Below are 16,722 nucleotides of genomic sequence, written 5' to 3'. Positions count from 1 at the left end.
GTAGAAATGGGGGTGGGGGGTGTCAAAGAAATGCATTTAAGTAAGAAAATAAGGTCTTTTATCTATATACTGAATGGTTAATAAATAAGAAAAGGTAAAAATAAATGAAATTATAAACATTACCAAACTCTGTTTAGGTGGTGGTGTTTCAGATGAAGTTCTTTGCAGTTCTGTTTCCACAGAGATTTTTATGGGATCCACATGGCAGGGGAGGGCAGGGCTGCTGAGGAGGCAGAATACTGGTTCCTCAGTCCTTCAATCAAGGCACCGCTGATCTTACCTATTTTATACATTAGGACTCAGCCGAAGATTTTAAAAGACTTTCTGCTAATTCTTAGTGTCTTGTCCTAAGGCATTATTAACTAATGTCTTAATGTAGCATTCTCCCCCCCCACCAATTATTTATTCAAAACTGTTCTATCCTGGTAATCAGAAAAAGCCATCTATGTGTTGAAGATATGAAAATAGAAAACCATCCCAGTCAGTCAGTCAACAGAGTTTATTGAGTTCTTAATATAGGGTGTCCTAGAAAATGTATACACACTAACAGCTGGTAACTCAATTGATGTTTCCTTCTTTGCAGATTTAACCCATTGGAATAAATAATTATTTAAATTGTGTATACATTTTTTGGGAAACCCCGTATATTTAAGAAATTGTATTTGGTACTAGGAGATATAAAGACATACAGACATGACTCTTGATTGAATGGATTTGTAGTTTATTTGCGTGAACAGAATATAACCTACCATTGCTTGTATCTTTAGTTGCTTATTTAAGTGTAGGGGCCAAAAGAGAGCAGAGTTAACTTGGACCCTCTGAAGGAAGTTCTCTGGCCTGCAATGGTCAAGGAATGCTTGATAAATGAGACCGAACTTAGACACTTCTGCTTTGTGCCATCCTTGGAATGCACAGTGGATTCCTACTTGTCCCAGTAGACTGAAAACACTGAAGAAGAGGCTTGGATTTTAAGACAGCTCCTTCCTGGGTGGACTTGAGCAAGGGCCACAGTGACTGAAACGATAAATACCTCTGATCCCATGCTGGGAAGGCTTATTCCATCTTGGACCTCTAAGGAGCATGGTTAAAAGTCAGGATCTTAAGGTCATGAAATTTGTTTGTTTTCAAGTTACATTTTAAAAGGCCAAATTCAATCAACTTAGTTAGAGCTCACCTTGATGTGAAAGCTACAAATGATTCCATGGGATGGTTGCAGGTCAAGAAATTCAGACCTCAGCTTCACACATCTGTCGCCTCAACCCAGGAGCCAAGGTCAAGGCTCCTGCGGATCACAGGAACAAAAGGGTTTACTAATGACTAGTGCCATCTGCAGGGTTGAACCAGGCTGCACTGTGAATGCGTGTTCCATTCTTTGGTTTTCAAATATGTCAAAGACAGAAAGATGATTTTAAAAAAATGTGACTATAGCCCTAACTGGTTTGTCTCAGTGGATAGAGTATCGGACTGCAGACTGAAAGGTCTCCGGTTCATTTCCAGTCAAGGGTATGTACCTTGGTTGCAGACACATCCCCAGTAGAAGGTGTGCAGGAGGTAGCTGATCAATATTTCTCTCTCATTGATGTTTCTAACTCGCTACCCCTTTCTCTTCCTCTCTGTAAAAAAAAAAATCAATAAAATATATTGTTGTTTTTTGAAATAAACGTGACTCCTGTCAGAGCAGGCCAGAGTTCTCTACTTTCCATATCACCCCTCCTCCCGAACACTGGGACTAAGGCTGGGTCTTATGTCAATGGAAACACAAAGCTCACTGTTTTAAAAGGTCTTATTTTTTATTTCCAGGCATGCTGCCATTTTAGGCATTTACAGAAAGCTCTAATGACATCATGCATAGATGGCAGCACTATTGATAGTAAATGGAATTGCCAAAACTGCTAATTTTACCAGTGATTGAAATTAAAATAATCTTGTTGACTATGAATCTTTCACAGTGATGATAACCATAAAGCACAAAGGTAAAAATTTAAATTACAATAGCGTTATTGGCAGAAAAGAGCACATCATTTTTGCAAGTTGCTCCTTTGGACATTTTGAAAGCTAAATTTCCTCACTTAAATAGGCCACGGTCAGCTTCTTGAATGATGTGGATTCAAGGCCAGCTTTCACTCGGCCTTGGCCTTGGTAATGTCCTCAGTTGTTCAGATAATGAATAAGCTTAAGGCCTCCACATATATCTCCTGAGTAAGATAAGATTCTCTGCTCCCAAGCATTGTTTAAGACCACTTCATCACTGACATGGACAGCAAACAGTGTGGTGATTGCTCTGGTGAGAGAGAGGGGGTAGTGGAGGAGAAAGTGAAGGTGGCCTTGGACAAAGAGGGTCTGGGGGGATAAGTGGTGAAGGAAAAAAAAAGAACTGCATCACATGGTGGGTGCCAGTCCTTGAAATGTATTTACCCATTTCAGCTTCATAAAGTAATCTAAGGGTTTATTACATCCAGAGCAGAGTTCTTAAACACACACACACACACACACACACACACACACACACACAAATCATTTTCTTCTCTTAAATTATAGATCTACTTAGCATGCTATGTGTTCTTTTTAATTACAAGCAGAGGTGACAGAGAGAGAATAAAGGCTGCATAGTCATTATTCAAACCTTGGGTGTCAAGGACACCACTGTGCCTTTAGAACTGTCTTGGGGGCCACTCAGCAGCAATCTTCTAGGCATCTGGCACTTAGTTTTTCTCTGTGTGATATTGACATGCTGTAAATTATAGAAATGGCAATTTTCACATCAAAACAGTCCTCCTTTGCCATCATGTGCACTCAGCAAACAACAGAGAATGGAATATTTTTTTTTTAACATTTATACTTTCTGCAATACATGATTAAGTCAAAATTGCCTTGTATTGCCAGTGACGGCTATGACATCATCCATACTGGATGAGCATCTGAAACCACACTCCTTGGAAACACACAATGACTCAGACGTTGGTTTGTAGCTATGTTATTATCTTGCTGCTGCTTTGTTAATAACATGGGTTTTTATGTTTAGCATGCTTAATTTATTAACTATCACTCAAGCTTCAAGGTATTTGTGCATTGGGTGGGCTTGATAGCTTTTTTTTTTTTATATTTCAAAACAGATCCCCCCATAAAACTTTGTAAAATACACAGGCAATTCAGGAAACATGAAAGACCCTTTATGATCTCTTTGCCCACAGTTTAGTGCCTATGATTGTAGAATCCCACAGTGCACGTGTAAAAAGTCTATGTCTCTATTGTCCCTTGGCGGTAACCTAGGCTCTCTTTATTACCACCTGTCCACCACTGAAGCTTCTTAGAAAGAGGAAGAGCAGCTATCTTATCCCAGGAGGATGTGACCCACAGGGATGCCTCCACAAAGTGAAAAGAGGAAACTGGTCCTTTCTGTCTGAAAAGCTCTTCTACATGAAAAAGACTGATTTCCCCCTGGAAAATTCATTGAATGGATGGATCACATTTCATTTAATTAATCCTTTATTGTTGAATTTTAGAGGTTTCCAAATTTCACCATTAAAATTAATGCTCAGAAACATCCTTGTACATAATATATCTTTACAACAATTTTCTGAGAATAATTTCCTAGAGGCCAAACGTCCATTTTTGAATAATAGTCTCAAATGACCACCCACAGAACCAGTTTACAGTCTAACCTGCTAAGTTGAAGTGTGACCATTTCTCTGCACTCACATCCATTTAAAAATATGTTTGTGAATGTTTTGAAGGACACCATCTGCATAGGAGGGTGATGGTGGAACTCGGTGTTCTTCCTGGGCAGCTGCAAAGGAATTTTATGATTGCTGAGTTCTTGCCCAAAATCTTGGAATTTTTCATTTCCACCAAAGAGCACACTAAATCCATGAATAGTTCATGCTTGTTAGTGACTCTGCCACGCACACAGGATTGGTGGACAAAAGGGTCAACTGGCAAAAATCATATCACAAAATATGGGACAAAACCATAAATTAATAGTTCCAGAATTTAATTTGAATCTCTTAGACAAGACAACTACAGCAAAATGTGTTTAATTGATTTTCCACTTGGCTAACTAAAAAAATTGACGTGGCTATGAGCCTATTATATATTTTCAAAATAAATATGTCAGCTTTTATGGCCCTGAGCTAAGAATGTAAAGCTACTTTGAAGGGCAAGGACAAATCTCACTATGGCTCAAATGAATTTAGGGTAAATATTACCCTACTAACCTTTATTTTACTGAAACACACATAATGGCCTTCTTTTGGCTAAAGTTAAAGATCCATTCTGGTTCCACATTCTTGGGATAATAGTTCTTTGGGAGAGCATTGCATCAGTCTTAGGATGGGCTGAGCTTGGCTCACATAGATTACAAAAGGAGACACTCTGCCTGAGAAGAAATCTTGCTTCAGAACAATTGAAGGGGAAAAATAATGACCTAAGAGAATTTCACTTACAAGATAAGCATCTACTAAGTATCAGGTGCTATATACATCTCCTCTAATGCTTATAACAATCCTGTAAAGTATTTACAAAGTGTTCCAGATGAGGAAAGTGAGAGTTAAAGAATTGCCCAAGCTTGCACAGTTAGTCAGAGGGGGAACTGGAGTTTGAAACTCTAAATATTATCATTCCAGAATTTTATGAATTCCACTATACAACATTGCCTTCTAGATCCTAAGCTCAGTATTAGGCTCTAGTGGTAGGCAAACTCATTAGTCAACAGAGCCAAATGTCAACAGTACAACGATTGAAATTTCTTTTGAGAGCCAAAATTTTTAAAACTTTAACTTCTTCTAATGCCACTTCTTCAAAATACACCCGCCCAGGCCATGGTATTTTGTGGAAGAGCCACACTCAAGGGGCCAAAGAGCTGCATGTGGCTCTCAAGCTGCAGTTTGCCGATCACGGCTCTAGGTGATTCCCAGGGGAAGAATGGGTCCCTGCCCTCAAGGAGCACTTAATCTTTCCCCAGCAGGAGTGCACAGGGAAGAGCTGTCTCAAATTCAGGACAACACAGACAGGACTGATTTTCTGGATGCAGCTCAAAAGATGTGTTTCATTCCTTTCTGAGTTCAGAGCACCCTGTGTATGTAAGTAGCCGATACTTAAGGTAGCTCTTTTACATATAATTCCTGACCTGACTTATTCCTGCAAAACGGTGTCAATATGTCAATCTTTCTTTTAATTTAGAATCCTTTAAATGGGCCCAGGACCTGGATAAAATGAGCGAGGCATTCTTCTTGAGCACAAAATTTAATTTCGAGAAGCAAGCCAATCTGCAATACTCTCTTCTGTAAAAGTAATAAGGATGGATAAACTAGGTCTTTAGCAATGCTGTATTCATTAATTCATAGAAATTAGTAGATGCTATTAATTGGTACTTAATTAGTACATTAGCCAAGATTTACTGAGCACTTGCTATATGCCAGGCCCCCTGAGGGGTTTGATAAGGAACAAATTCCCTCAGCTGATGTGGACTTATCATAAGGGAAGTCAGGAACCGAGCCTCTACCTGCGCAGTCCTGCCTCATGGCTCCAGATTACTGTGGAGAACAATGACCCTCACAGTCTGGTAGCAGCCCAGTGGGCAGATGCTATCCTTTGCTAGCTTGCTAAGACACTACAGCACTTTATCAGTGAGGGTGAAGGGCCTGAATCTTGAGAAAGGGGATTTGGCAGCTGTGGGTTGGTGCTATCAAGGACTTCTTCTAGTGACATTCAACTTGTGAAAGAAGTGCAAAAGTACCATTTAAGATAAAACTCCTTCCAGCCCACTGGAGCAGATTGATGCACTGAATGATCACTTGACGGAGACATCCACTCATATATCCTTTATGCTTGATGAGACAGTGAGACGATGGCAGCAAACACCCCCAGTAAGCCAGCAGCACGTAGCCTGTTGGGAAAAGGTAATAAAATTCCACTGGAGGCCCCTGCGTTCTGGCACTAGGCCCATGAGCATTCCCAGCCATGGTTTAGCATTCCCCAGTGAGATCAATAACAACATAACAACCAGGAGACCTGGCAAATAAACACCCATCTCAGATACCCTAAGATTTTGGGAAAGCTTTGATCAAAGAGAGGTGCTGGTGGGAATGAATAATAAATAAATTAGTTGCTAATGCTACATAAATCACACAGACATTATATGTATTGCCTGGGACAAAACCTGAACCTACAGTTGGTTTGTAATTGGAAAAAAAAAAAACCACAAAAAAACACTCAGGAAAATTAAAACGCTGCTTCAGCACCATATAACTTCCCTCAAGTAGGGGAGGAAATGGTGATCCAAACAACTCTTGAGAGAAAGGGTCTAATTTAATTCTGAGATAGTTTTTTTCTTCTTGGGGGGTGGGGGTGGGGAAAGGCAGAATTTTTGCTTTTATTTGGATGTTAGTTGTGCTGCCAAACATGTGACCTTTAATGGAAATGACCAATATTGAGACATTTATTTTTTTAAAAAAATATGTTTTTATTAACTTTTTAGAAAGAGAAGAAGGGAAAGGGGGCAGGGAGGGAGAGAGAGAGAGAGAGAGAGAGAGAGAGAGAGAGAGAGAGAGAGAGAGAGAAAGGGAAAGAGAAAGACATCAATGATGGAGAATCATTGATTAGCTGCCTCCTGCATGCTTGAAACCTGGGCATGTGACCTGACTGGGAATCAAACCAGTGATTTCCTGGTTCATGGGTCAGTGTTCAACCACGGAGTCACACCAGCCAGGCTACTGGGGCATTTCTCCTTTGCCATTTGTAAATTACATGAAGGCCACTGGGATCTCTAATTAGGACTGAGTTGGGATAATGAGCAAATAGTTGAATGGTATTTATGTCAGATTTCAGTAGCCTATGGAAAAGTTGGTATGACAAGGTGCTAAACTCCAAAGAAGCTTGGAGCATGGAGCAGCATGACAGAGATGAAATGGGTGGACAAGCTAACTGCAGAGCAAGGCAAGACTGGACTCTGCTGAGAAGTGAGATGCTCTCCAGGACCATTTAAGCAATGCACATTTAAAATGACTTAATTACTCCTTTGTTTTCTCCTCCTCTTATTTAAAAATATATATATTTTATTGTTTTTTTACAGAGAGGAAGGGAGAGGGAGTGAGAGTTAGAAACATCAATGATGAAGGAATGAACCTGCTGTACTTTGATCATCTGCCTCCTACACACCCTCTACTGGGGATATGCCTGCAACCAAGGTACATGACCTTGACTGGAATCAAACCTGAAACCCTTCAGTCTGTAGGCCCATGCTCTATCCACTGAGCCAAACTGGTTTCGGCTCCTCTTCTTATTTTTATTTCTGCTTTTTTCTTCATGCCTCCCTCTGCCAAGTTCATTTGATTTATCTGTTTTATTTTATTCCATCGTTATTATTCTCATTCTTCACTATTCAGTCATTTCCCCAATCCTACCCTTTCCAGCTGATTGATCTGATGCTTAGTTGGTTTTAAAAAGCATTCCTTTGTTATGCAGTGACCTTTGCATAATTTCTGAAGTCAATGCTTTTTAGTACAGCAGGTTCATTCCTTCATCAAACATTGAGCTGACTCAGCTCCTACAGCGAGCCAGATGCCTTGCAAACTCAGTATGTTGGTAGTTTTCTGTATGAGTGCCAGGCCTCTAGGCTTTCTTTGGTTAGGGATGTATTGTAAAATGACTTCTGATCTAGTTCACCCAAGTGCCCCCTAGCTCTACCATATGTTTATATTGAATTGTACAGTCTTTTCACTAGGCACCTAAGTAGGGAAAAGAGGTCTTTTTAATGTGTTTACTGATCCAGAAACAAAAGAGCATAAGCAATTACCCTCTTGTTTCCGCATTTACTGGTCTAGTGCAGAACAATCTCTGACAAGTCGCCCTTGGTATTGACATGTCTGACCACGGTGATGTGCTAATGTCTACTCCTGGGCCATGACTCAGCCCTACTGTGCCATCCTCCCCGTTCTTCACTATGGAGGGAAAAGAGTCAGAAGTGTATAATGGGGTTCAGGATAACATCTAGCCAGTATGGTTAGAATGCCAACTGCAGCTGCCCCAGACTGTGACCAGGTTATAGAATTTCTGCAGTGCTCTTAGAAGCAAGTCTATTCTCTAATAGTCTCTCCCACTCCTATAGACCTTGCAGGGTGCTATGGACTTAACTATGTCCCCCAAAATAAATGTTGACGTCCTAACTCCCATTACCTCAGAATATGACCTTACTTGAAAATAGGATCATTGCAAATATAATTGGTTAAGATGAGGTCATACCACGGTGGGGTGGGCCTTTAATCCAATATGGCTGGTGTCCTTGTAAGGAGAGAAAAGACAGGGACACATGAGTGGAGGATCCTATGTACAACTGTAGAGAGGTAGAGACTGAAGTGTGAGAGCTTAAAGCCAAGGAGCTCCTAGCAGCACCAGCTACCACCAGAAGCTAAGAATAGACAAGGCAGGATTCTTCCCTACAGATTTCACACATTGCTTTCTAGCCTCCAGAACTGTGAGACAATCAATTTCTGTCATTTAAAACCCCACAGTTTGTGGTACTTTGCTATGGCAGCCTCAGGAAATGGATGTGCTATGTATGCCAAGAATGTATGTCTTGATGGCTATCTCTGCTATTTTTTCTGGGTATTTTTTCCTGAGGATGAGTTAATATCTCAGTCAATGGGCAGGCTTATTTATAGCTTGCTATAAAAATGGTAGATTCCCCAAGCTCAGCATTCCTCAGCTATGACACAAACTGTAACCATCTGAACCATATTGTGTCACCCCTGTGGGATGTAAGGGAAATAGGGAGCCAATGCAAACATGCACACTCATGCTGTTTGCTGAGCCATCAGTCTTGTGTCTCCTACCACCATCCATGAACCAGGCTCACTTATTAGCTTGTAACTAAGGTGACACCAGTCCCAGTTGCAACCAATTCCCAAAGGGACAATCACTCCCAGCCCCTCAATTCTATCACATCAAAGAGGCTAATACAGGAGGAACCTGGTCTTCAAAGCTTTGGGAGATAGGCAATACACATGAGAAAATGAAATAACCAAGACAACATGAGAGATGTCACAAAGTGTTATTTGATTAATTATTTTAACATTTAATTCTCATGTGCTGGTATCTAAACTAATAAAAGCCTTTGGGGTGATCAGGCCAGCAGGGAAGGGTAGTTGGGGGCAATCAGGCTGTCAGAGGATCAGTTAGGCATCAGTCAGGCAAGGGAGCAGTTAGGGGGCAATCAGGCAGGCAGGTGACTGGTTAGGAGCCAGCTGAGATTGGAGAGTGTACAGGTAGGGCTGAGGGACCCAGCCCCTGTGCACGAATCTTCGTGCACCGGGCCCCTAGTATATAAAATAAAACTTTTAAGTTAAGAAAAAGAAGAAAATGCTGCTGGCTAGGGTGGAAGAGCTTGCAAGAGAGCTGTAGATATGGTGGTGGCACTGTTAGGGACACACGATTTCGAAGAGAGGGTTACTAACATCGGCCTCTATGATTCTGTGGCACCCTCTTGACACCTCTTTGAGAGAACTTCTTACAAAATATTGCCATCAGTAGTTTGCTTCCCAGATTGAGAGCTTTTTAAAAGATAGTGATATATTTAACTCATTTAAAAAAATATTTGGCATTTGTCACATAGTAGGCATGCAATAAAAGTTGAGTAAATAGATGTATGGTTGAGTACATGGATGAATAAAAATAAAAAATGCATAATTTGAAAGAGAAAATTTAGTAGATATGACAGGAAGACACAGGAAGGTAGTCTGGTGTCACAGGGAGGAAGATCTTGAATGCCAGGTGAGAGGGACTGAGCAAAAGGAGATTGGACTGTTCCTGTCAATGACAGAGGTGACATTAGAGTTATTTCAGGAAGATTTGGCCAGTGGTCATATGTACCTGGGAGAGATGAGCCTAGAAGAGGATACCCTGTTTCCCCGAAAATAAGACAGTGTCTTATATTAATTTTTTCTCCCAAAGTTGCGCTAGGTCTTATTTTCAGGGGATGTATTATTTTTCCATGCGCTAGGTCTTATTTTCGGGGAAACACGGTATTACAATAGTCCTGATCTAAGGGTTCTCTAAGATGCCCTCCTGTCACTTCCTTTTTTCAGAAAGACCCATGGGATGTGACCCAGAGGATTAGAAGGATGCTCCCTGTGAATCAGCAGGAAAAGGTAAGTCATGATCATTGCCATGTCGTTTCATTGCAGGACACTGAGGGTGAGAGTGTTAACTGGCTGGCTGGCTTCCCAGGCTCCTGGGAATCCTTGTGATTCCTCAGGATTCATTCCCCTCTACAGAGAGCTGGGTGGTGACTGGAGATCAGATGACACCTCCGGTGGCCATTTATCATAATAGAGAGAAGTGGGTCCTAAGTAGCAGAGACAAACTTTATCAGTTACGGGAGAGCTGGTCTCTCCACTGGTTAGACAAGGATGGAAGTGTCACCTTTCCCCCCTCCCCCCTGCTAACAGCCTTCTGTTCCAGGGGGTCAGAACCTTGCTCAGGTTGGATAGATGTCTTGGCCTTCAGATGCACGGGGATTGCCTTTGGGATAGAAGGTTGAAATGTTTAGAATGTTCATGTGTTGGATTGATTTATCGGATAAGTTATGCACTCCCAATGACCACCGCTGAATGCAATGGTGAAGCATTTCTCCAATTCAGGTCACTGCACACTAGCTGCTTGGCTGGCCAGCACGTGGACACCTTCCCTGCTTTCCTCAGCACAGGGGCCTTTGTTCCTGGAAAATAAATGAAAACCTCTTCACTGTCTTTCAAACTTTATGATGGGAAGCACCGGCCCACACCTGACTGCTGGGACTATCTTTGTCATATGTTTTAGGATGGAAGGAGCTCTGTGCCAGATTGTTCATGTGAGAGAAAGCAACACATGGATGCATGCTCACTTACCAAGACTCTATCTTGTGCCTCAGCTTTTATTGCTGCTCAATACCAGTGGCTTATCTGGAATATTTGACTCCGGGAGGTGATAACCCCCCATTCTCCCCCAGCACTTTATCAGGAAAAGTTTGTCCTGGTCAGTGTGGCTCAGTTGATTGGCGTATCAACTGTACACTGGAAGGTTGTGGGTTCGATTCCTAATCATGGCATATACTCAGTTGGAATACATATAGGAGGCAACTGATTGATATTTTTCTCTCACATCAATGTTTTTCTCTCTCTCCCTTTTCCTTCCTCTCTTTCTCAAATCAATTAAAAAAACAAAACAAAAACAACAACACTTGAAAAAAGAAAAGTTTCAAACATATAGTTGAAAGAATTCCATAATGTAAATGCGTATACCCACAGCTAAAGTCTACCATTATCATTTGCAATACATGCTTTATTATATATTTGCCCATCTAGAGTTAATCATTTTTAATAACCCTTGTCTCTCTACAATGAATACATTTTTAGTAATAATTATAAAATAAAATAAATTATAATAATGGCTAGAAAACACAGTAAACAATTCACTCAACTTAATATAACTATATTAATAAAAACAAATTAACAAAATAGATATTGCATACAAAATGTTACATATAAAAATGTCACACCATACATTACAGTTCAAGCTTTGTATACATCTACATGACATCCATTACTTATTTTAAAATGAGTAATAAAAATATGCTTATTTGAAGCTTACATATATTATAAAAACTTAATTGTAATAGCAACAATTGTTTAAAACTTACACCAGTCATAGATTTTTTTTCAGAGAGGAGTATTTTATCACTAGCATTATTTATAACTAGAGGCCCTATGCACGAAATTCATGTAAGAATAGGCCTTCCTTTCCCCCACTGCTTGCACTGGCTTCCCTCTGGCACCCAGGACCCAGGCTTCCCTCACAGTCCTGGCTTTATCCAGAAGGTCTGGATGAAGGACGTCTGTTCTAATTAGCATATTAAGTTTTTATTATTATATATTGTTGGAAAATGGTGCTAATAAAAAAAGCCTGTAGCAGATTTTATGATTGCATTTATGTATTTATTTATTAATCTTCACCTGAGAATATTTCTTTTTATAGAGCGTGGGAAGGAGGGGGAGAGACTGAGAGAGAGAGAGAAACATCACATTGATTGGTTGCCTCCTGTACATGCCAGGGATTGAGCCTGCAACCGAGGTATGTGTCCTTGACCAAAATCACACCTGAGACCCTTCAGTCCTCTGGCTGATGCTCTATCCACTGAGACAAACAGGCTAAGGCTATGATTGAGTTTAAATTCAGTACGTATAGTGCAGCCTCCTAGGATTTGCTGCCCCTTCTCATTCTTGGCAATGTCAAAGCAAAACAGCAGGACACTAGTGAAAGGCAGTCAGGACAGGTTTTACTCACCTCTATTGCAATCCAGGAAAGAGACTTCATGATAGGACAGAGCTCAATTTCAAATACAGTTAAGATAACCTTTGATTTATAAACAGAGTGAAGGGCCAGTGGGTGGAAATTTACAAAGGGAGATCTCAAGGGTAGGGGGATTCTTGATAAAGGCAGACCAAGGATTTAACCATCAACTTGGGTATGAGAAACTTGATCAAATATCAAGATGGAGATTCTCACTGAACTGGCATAACGATTCTTGCTACAACTGGGCTTGGCAGGAGGAGGACAAGGCCCAAGGATGAGGCCTATTCAAAAAGAGGGCTCAGAGGAGCCTGCCTAATGTGTGAACTTAAGGAGAGTCTGTGTTACTATAAGTTAACTATACTGCCCAGGGCCAGATGGTTAACTTGTATTGGTGAAATAAGCACGTCTAGAAATAAGGAAAATATTGCAGAAAGAATGGGCAGTTAAAGAGGACTTCATTTTCAAATATCCCAATCTTATGATTAGGAAGCCTAAAGCATTATTAGTCATTTTGCCAGTGCCATTAATAAACAAACAAACAAAAAAAGCCCGGGAGCAAATTTGTACAACGTGATATACTTTTTTTGCCACTCGGTTTTATTCACAAATCTTTCACCACTTGCAGCAGGCAGTGTCTCACTTGCCTTCTTAGGACCAGCCCTTTGGGTCTAACTCAGCAGAGCAGTGTTCCCTCTTTAAAGGGCAATTGGTTAGCTCTGGCCAGTTGGTTGGAGTGTCCTCTCTTGCTCCAAAGGGACATAGATATGATTCTCAGTCAGGGTACATACCCAGGTTTCAAATTTGGTCCCACATTCATGCCTCTTCCTTTCCCTCCCTCCCCCTCTGTAAAATCAATAAAAACATATTCTTGGATAAATATTAAAAAAGGGGGGTGGGTAGTCAGTGTACTCAGTGGTAGAGCATCAACCGTGAACCAAGAGGTCTCTGGTTTTATTCTCAGCCAGGTAACATGCCCAGATTTCGGGCTCAATCCCCAAAAGGGGGCACGTAGGAGACAGCAGATGAATAATGTTTCTGTCATGGATGATTCTATCACTCTGTCCCTCTCCCTTCCTCTCTCTCTCAAATCAACAAAAACATTTTTTTTTTAAATGGCAATTGATTAGTTTTCCATTGACATCCAGTGCCCCCAGGGAAGCACGTTCTCTTCACAAGGACAAGACGTGTAATGCATGAGCAATCCTAGCCCTTTCCTTCCCTGCCTCATAAGGACAATTCTGACAATGCCCCTCACCATTTCCTTCCTCTCCTCAGCTTGAACCTTATTCAGGTTGACTTAAAGGAGAATGGGAGAGATGGGAGCAGAAGACTTTTATCAGAAAGAGACTGTTTACTGAGTATTGCCAGTGGAGGGGAAGAAAAGGAAAACAAACAAATCTCTTAGATAGGGCTTTTCAGAGAGGGAGCTGGAAAATTGAGAGCTAAATTGGAGAGGGAAACTTCCAAAGCAAGAGCAATAGGATGTGGGGGTTTGTAAGAAGTGGAGCCTAAGATTATAGATGAGATATTTTAATATTCTTTCGTAGAGGCTGGCAAAAATTTAAATGATTTGTAAATATTTGGGGGGTTGTTGGACTGTATCCATGTGAGGCAACCTTGCCCAGAGGCTCAGTTCTGGGGGCCCTGACTCATATTAGAGTTACATGAAGAAAGCTTTAGTTTGGGATGCAATGCCGACTGCTAGGTCCCTTTAACATTCGCTATATAGCAATGAGGCAGCTTCAGTTTCTGAACTGGACCCGGTGAAGGTAAATTGATTCCTTTCCTCTGAAAGCTAGCTTGAATGCGGCGATCAGTTCTTCTCACGAGAGAATGTAAGGGGCTGAAAACTGGCTTTGAGACACCTTTGGATGTTCACATGTGGAACACTTAAAAATGGACAAAGAAAAGTGCGATGTTTCATCCAAACCTGCTGACGTGAATGTAAGTACAGCGTGGGAAGCTTTCTCTGTTGTCTGAGTGCCACTTATAGTTGACCTTGTTAGTAAAATGAGACCATGCTGCTTGATAAAAATAAAGGGAATAAAAATGAAATACTTTATCCCCTCTGGTACTTAATGGATTTTACAAATGTGGGCTTGTTTTGAAGTGCTAGGCTTGGCAATTGATTTGCAGCTGTTTTTCTAAAACTCCAGGGAAATTGTACTGATCTCCGCACAAATTCCATTTTAAAATTTAATCAGTGCTAACTGAGACTGCCTATAATGTGTTCCTGTACTCAAAGACCCAACCCTGGCCTTGTCAGTGCTACGTGCACTAGCCTTTCTGTGTGTTTTTCTTTTTCACTTCTTTGGGGGAATATTTGAAAATAGTTTGACACCATAATCAACTCATGGAACGTTTTTTTTTTCTCTTTGGAAACATCATCCTAAAACCTGCAGGACATCACCTGAAATGAGGTCTGGTCTAGTTCAATTTCACCAGCAGGGATATAAGCTACATTTCACTCCAGGGGTTGACAAGGGTGTTTGGCAAAAAAGAATGAGGGAGCCATGAATAATTCAGAATGTCCTTGGCCACATATTATCCCATGAATTGGTAGGATAAAAGATGGGAAGACAGGAGCTTTGAAGGGAAGAGTAAAAGAGTGTAACAGAATGAGAGAACTCTTAGGGGAGCCCAGAAGAGAGGTTATTTCTTTGGAGTTGGTGTTCTAGATGGTTGCCTTTAAAAGAATGTGTGGTTAAAAGTCATTTCATCACTGGAGTTTAGTTACCCTGACATGTATAAATCTCTCCTTCAAAGAAGCTAAACTCTCACATACATTATTAAAGAATTCACAGGATCAGATGGCAGAGGGTAAAGGAGGAAAAAAAAAGGAAGGGAAATAGTTAAATAATGTATTTTTTCCTCCAACATGTAACACTTTGCACACAAATACAATAAAACCAATAATCTTCTCTGAGTCCTCTATTTCATTCTTTACCTTTAAACCATTCTTTTGTGATTGGGAAATGGAACAGGGCAGCGGCTGGCATAAAGGTGCATACGTGTGAGATAATGGTGAAACCAGCATTTTGGTTCTTTCCTACATACGGCCCTCCACAAACATGCCTTTCTCCTGCCACTCAATCCTGAAGCCACAATTAAGAAATTGTTTCTCTAAGGAACTTATACTCTTTTTAAAAAAAAAAAATATATATTTTATTGATTTTGTACAGAGAGGAAGGGAGAGAGACAGAGAGCTAGAAACATCAATGAGAGAGAGTCATCGATCAGCTGCCTCCTGCACACCCCCTACAGGGATATGCCCACAACCAAGGTACATGCCCTTGACCAGAATCGAACCCGGGACCCTTCAGTCCCCAAGCCGACGCTCTATCCACTGAGCCAAACCGGTCTTGGCCTTATACTCCTTTTTAAATCCTGTTTCAGCCCAGAAGAAACTGGTCATGGTAGAAAAGCTATATAATACAAACATTAAAACACAAACACATATCCCCACAGCTGTGTACACAGGAATCGACTCCTGACCTTCTGGTCCTCTGGTCTACATTCCATGAAATTCAGGCCTGTCCTCTGCAGCATCACTATCCAAAAGGGGAAGCTGAGGAGAGGATCTGGGAACCATTTCACTGGAATTCATATAATATCTTTTATTTTATCCTGATTTTAATTGTGCTATTCAAACACAAGTCAATTTATTATGCTTATGTAAATCAGTTGACTGACACATTTAGGAATTTTAGCACCAAGGTTCTCTTTACCGAGTAATAGCATTTAAGCAACAGACCAAGCATGTCAAACTCAAAGGCTAACACAGGCCAAATAAACAAGGTTTAAGTTTATGTGGGCTGCAAAATAACAAAAGCTTCAATTTTCATAGAAACATAGGCTTATTTTGATAGAGACATGCTGAATACAAAGGGCTGAAATAAATGAGTAATCATTAACATAAAATAATAGAACATTTTAATAAAAATTAATATTTTTTCTTGAACATTAACTTACCAGACACTGAGTAACTGCACCAATTAATAAGTGTAAAGCAAATAAACCTATTTTTCTTGTTCTCTGAAAGCAAAATATTTCCTGTTATGTGCACCAAACAAGTCAGTCCAAGACTAATGACATGGCAATCAGCTGCAAAAATATTCGCTGCTAGTATTAGTGGAGATAAATGCTATGCCTGTAAGGCACAAAGGCATCTAAGGAAAATGAATGCAACACGACTATAATAACCAGTCATTTGTGAATGTTGTAGTTCTTTATTAATAACTAGAGGCCTGGTACATGAAATTCGTGCTTGGGTTAGGTCCCTAGGCCTGGCCAGAGATCAGGGCTTATCTGTGAGGTGACTGAAGTGGTGGTTGGGGGCCCCTGCTTGCACTCACATTTTGTGCTGCCTGCTTACCTGCCCTGCCCCCTGCAGCCACT

At 40.7% G+C, this 16,722-nt stretch overlaps 2 protein-coding genes across 2 annotated transcripts in view; one reads left to right on the top strand and one right to left on the bottom strand.

The window, feature by feature from the left end:
* LOC311617582 (histone-lysine N-methyltransferase SETMAR-like) overlaps nt 1-16,722 on the bottom strand; it is a 485,271-nt gene that overhangs the window by 59,226 nt on the left and 409,323 nt on the right. The window lies entirely within an intron of this gene.
* The window catches only part of TMPRSS7 (transmembrane serine protease 7), a gene marked incomplete at its 3' end in the record, with an annotated part of 44,233 nt that continues 41,685 nt past the window's right edge, over nt 14,175-16,722 (top strand). Inside the window, exon 1 of the mRNA XM_084874027.1 lies at nt 14,175-14,268. Within this exon, the coding sequence (XP_084730153.1) occupies nt 14,221-14,268 (48 nt within the window). The 5' untranslated portion in view covers nt 14,175-14,220. The remainder of the gene's footprint in view (nt 14,269-16,722) is intronic.

This window comes from Pipistrellus hanaki (genome assembly GCF_964339955.1).
Source record: "Pipistrellus hanaki genome assembly, chromosome: 2".
NCBI lineage: Eukaryota > Metazoa > Chordata > Mammalia > Chiroptera > Vespertilionidae > Pipistrellus > Pipistrellus hanaki.
This window is presented reverse-complemented; position numbering and strand designations above follow the sequence as displayed.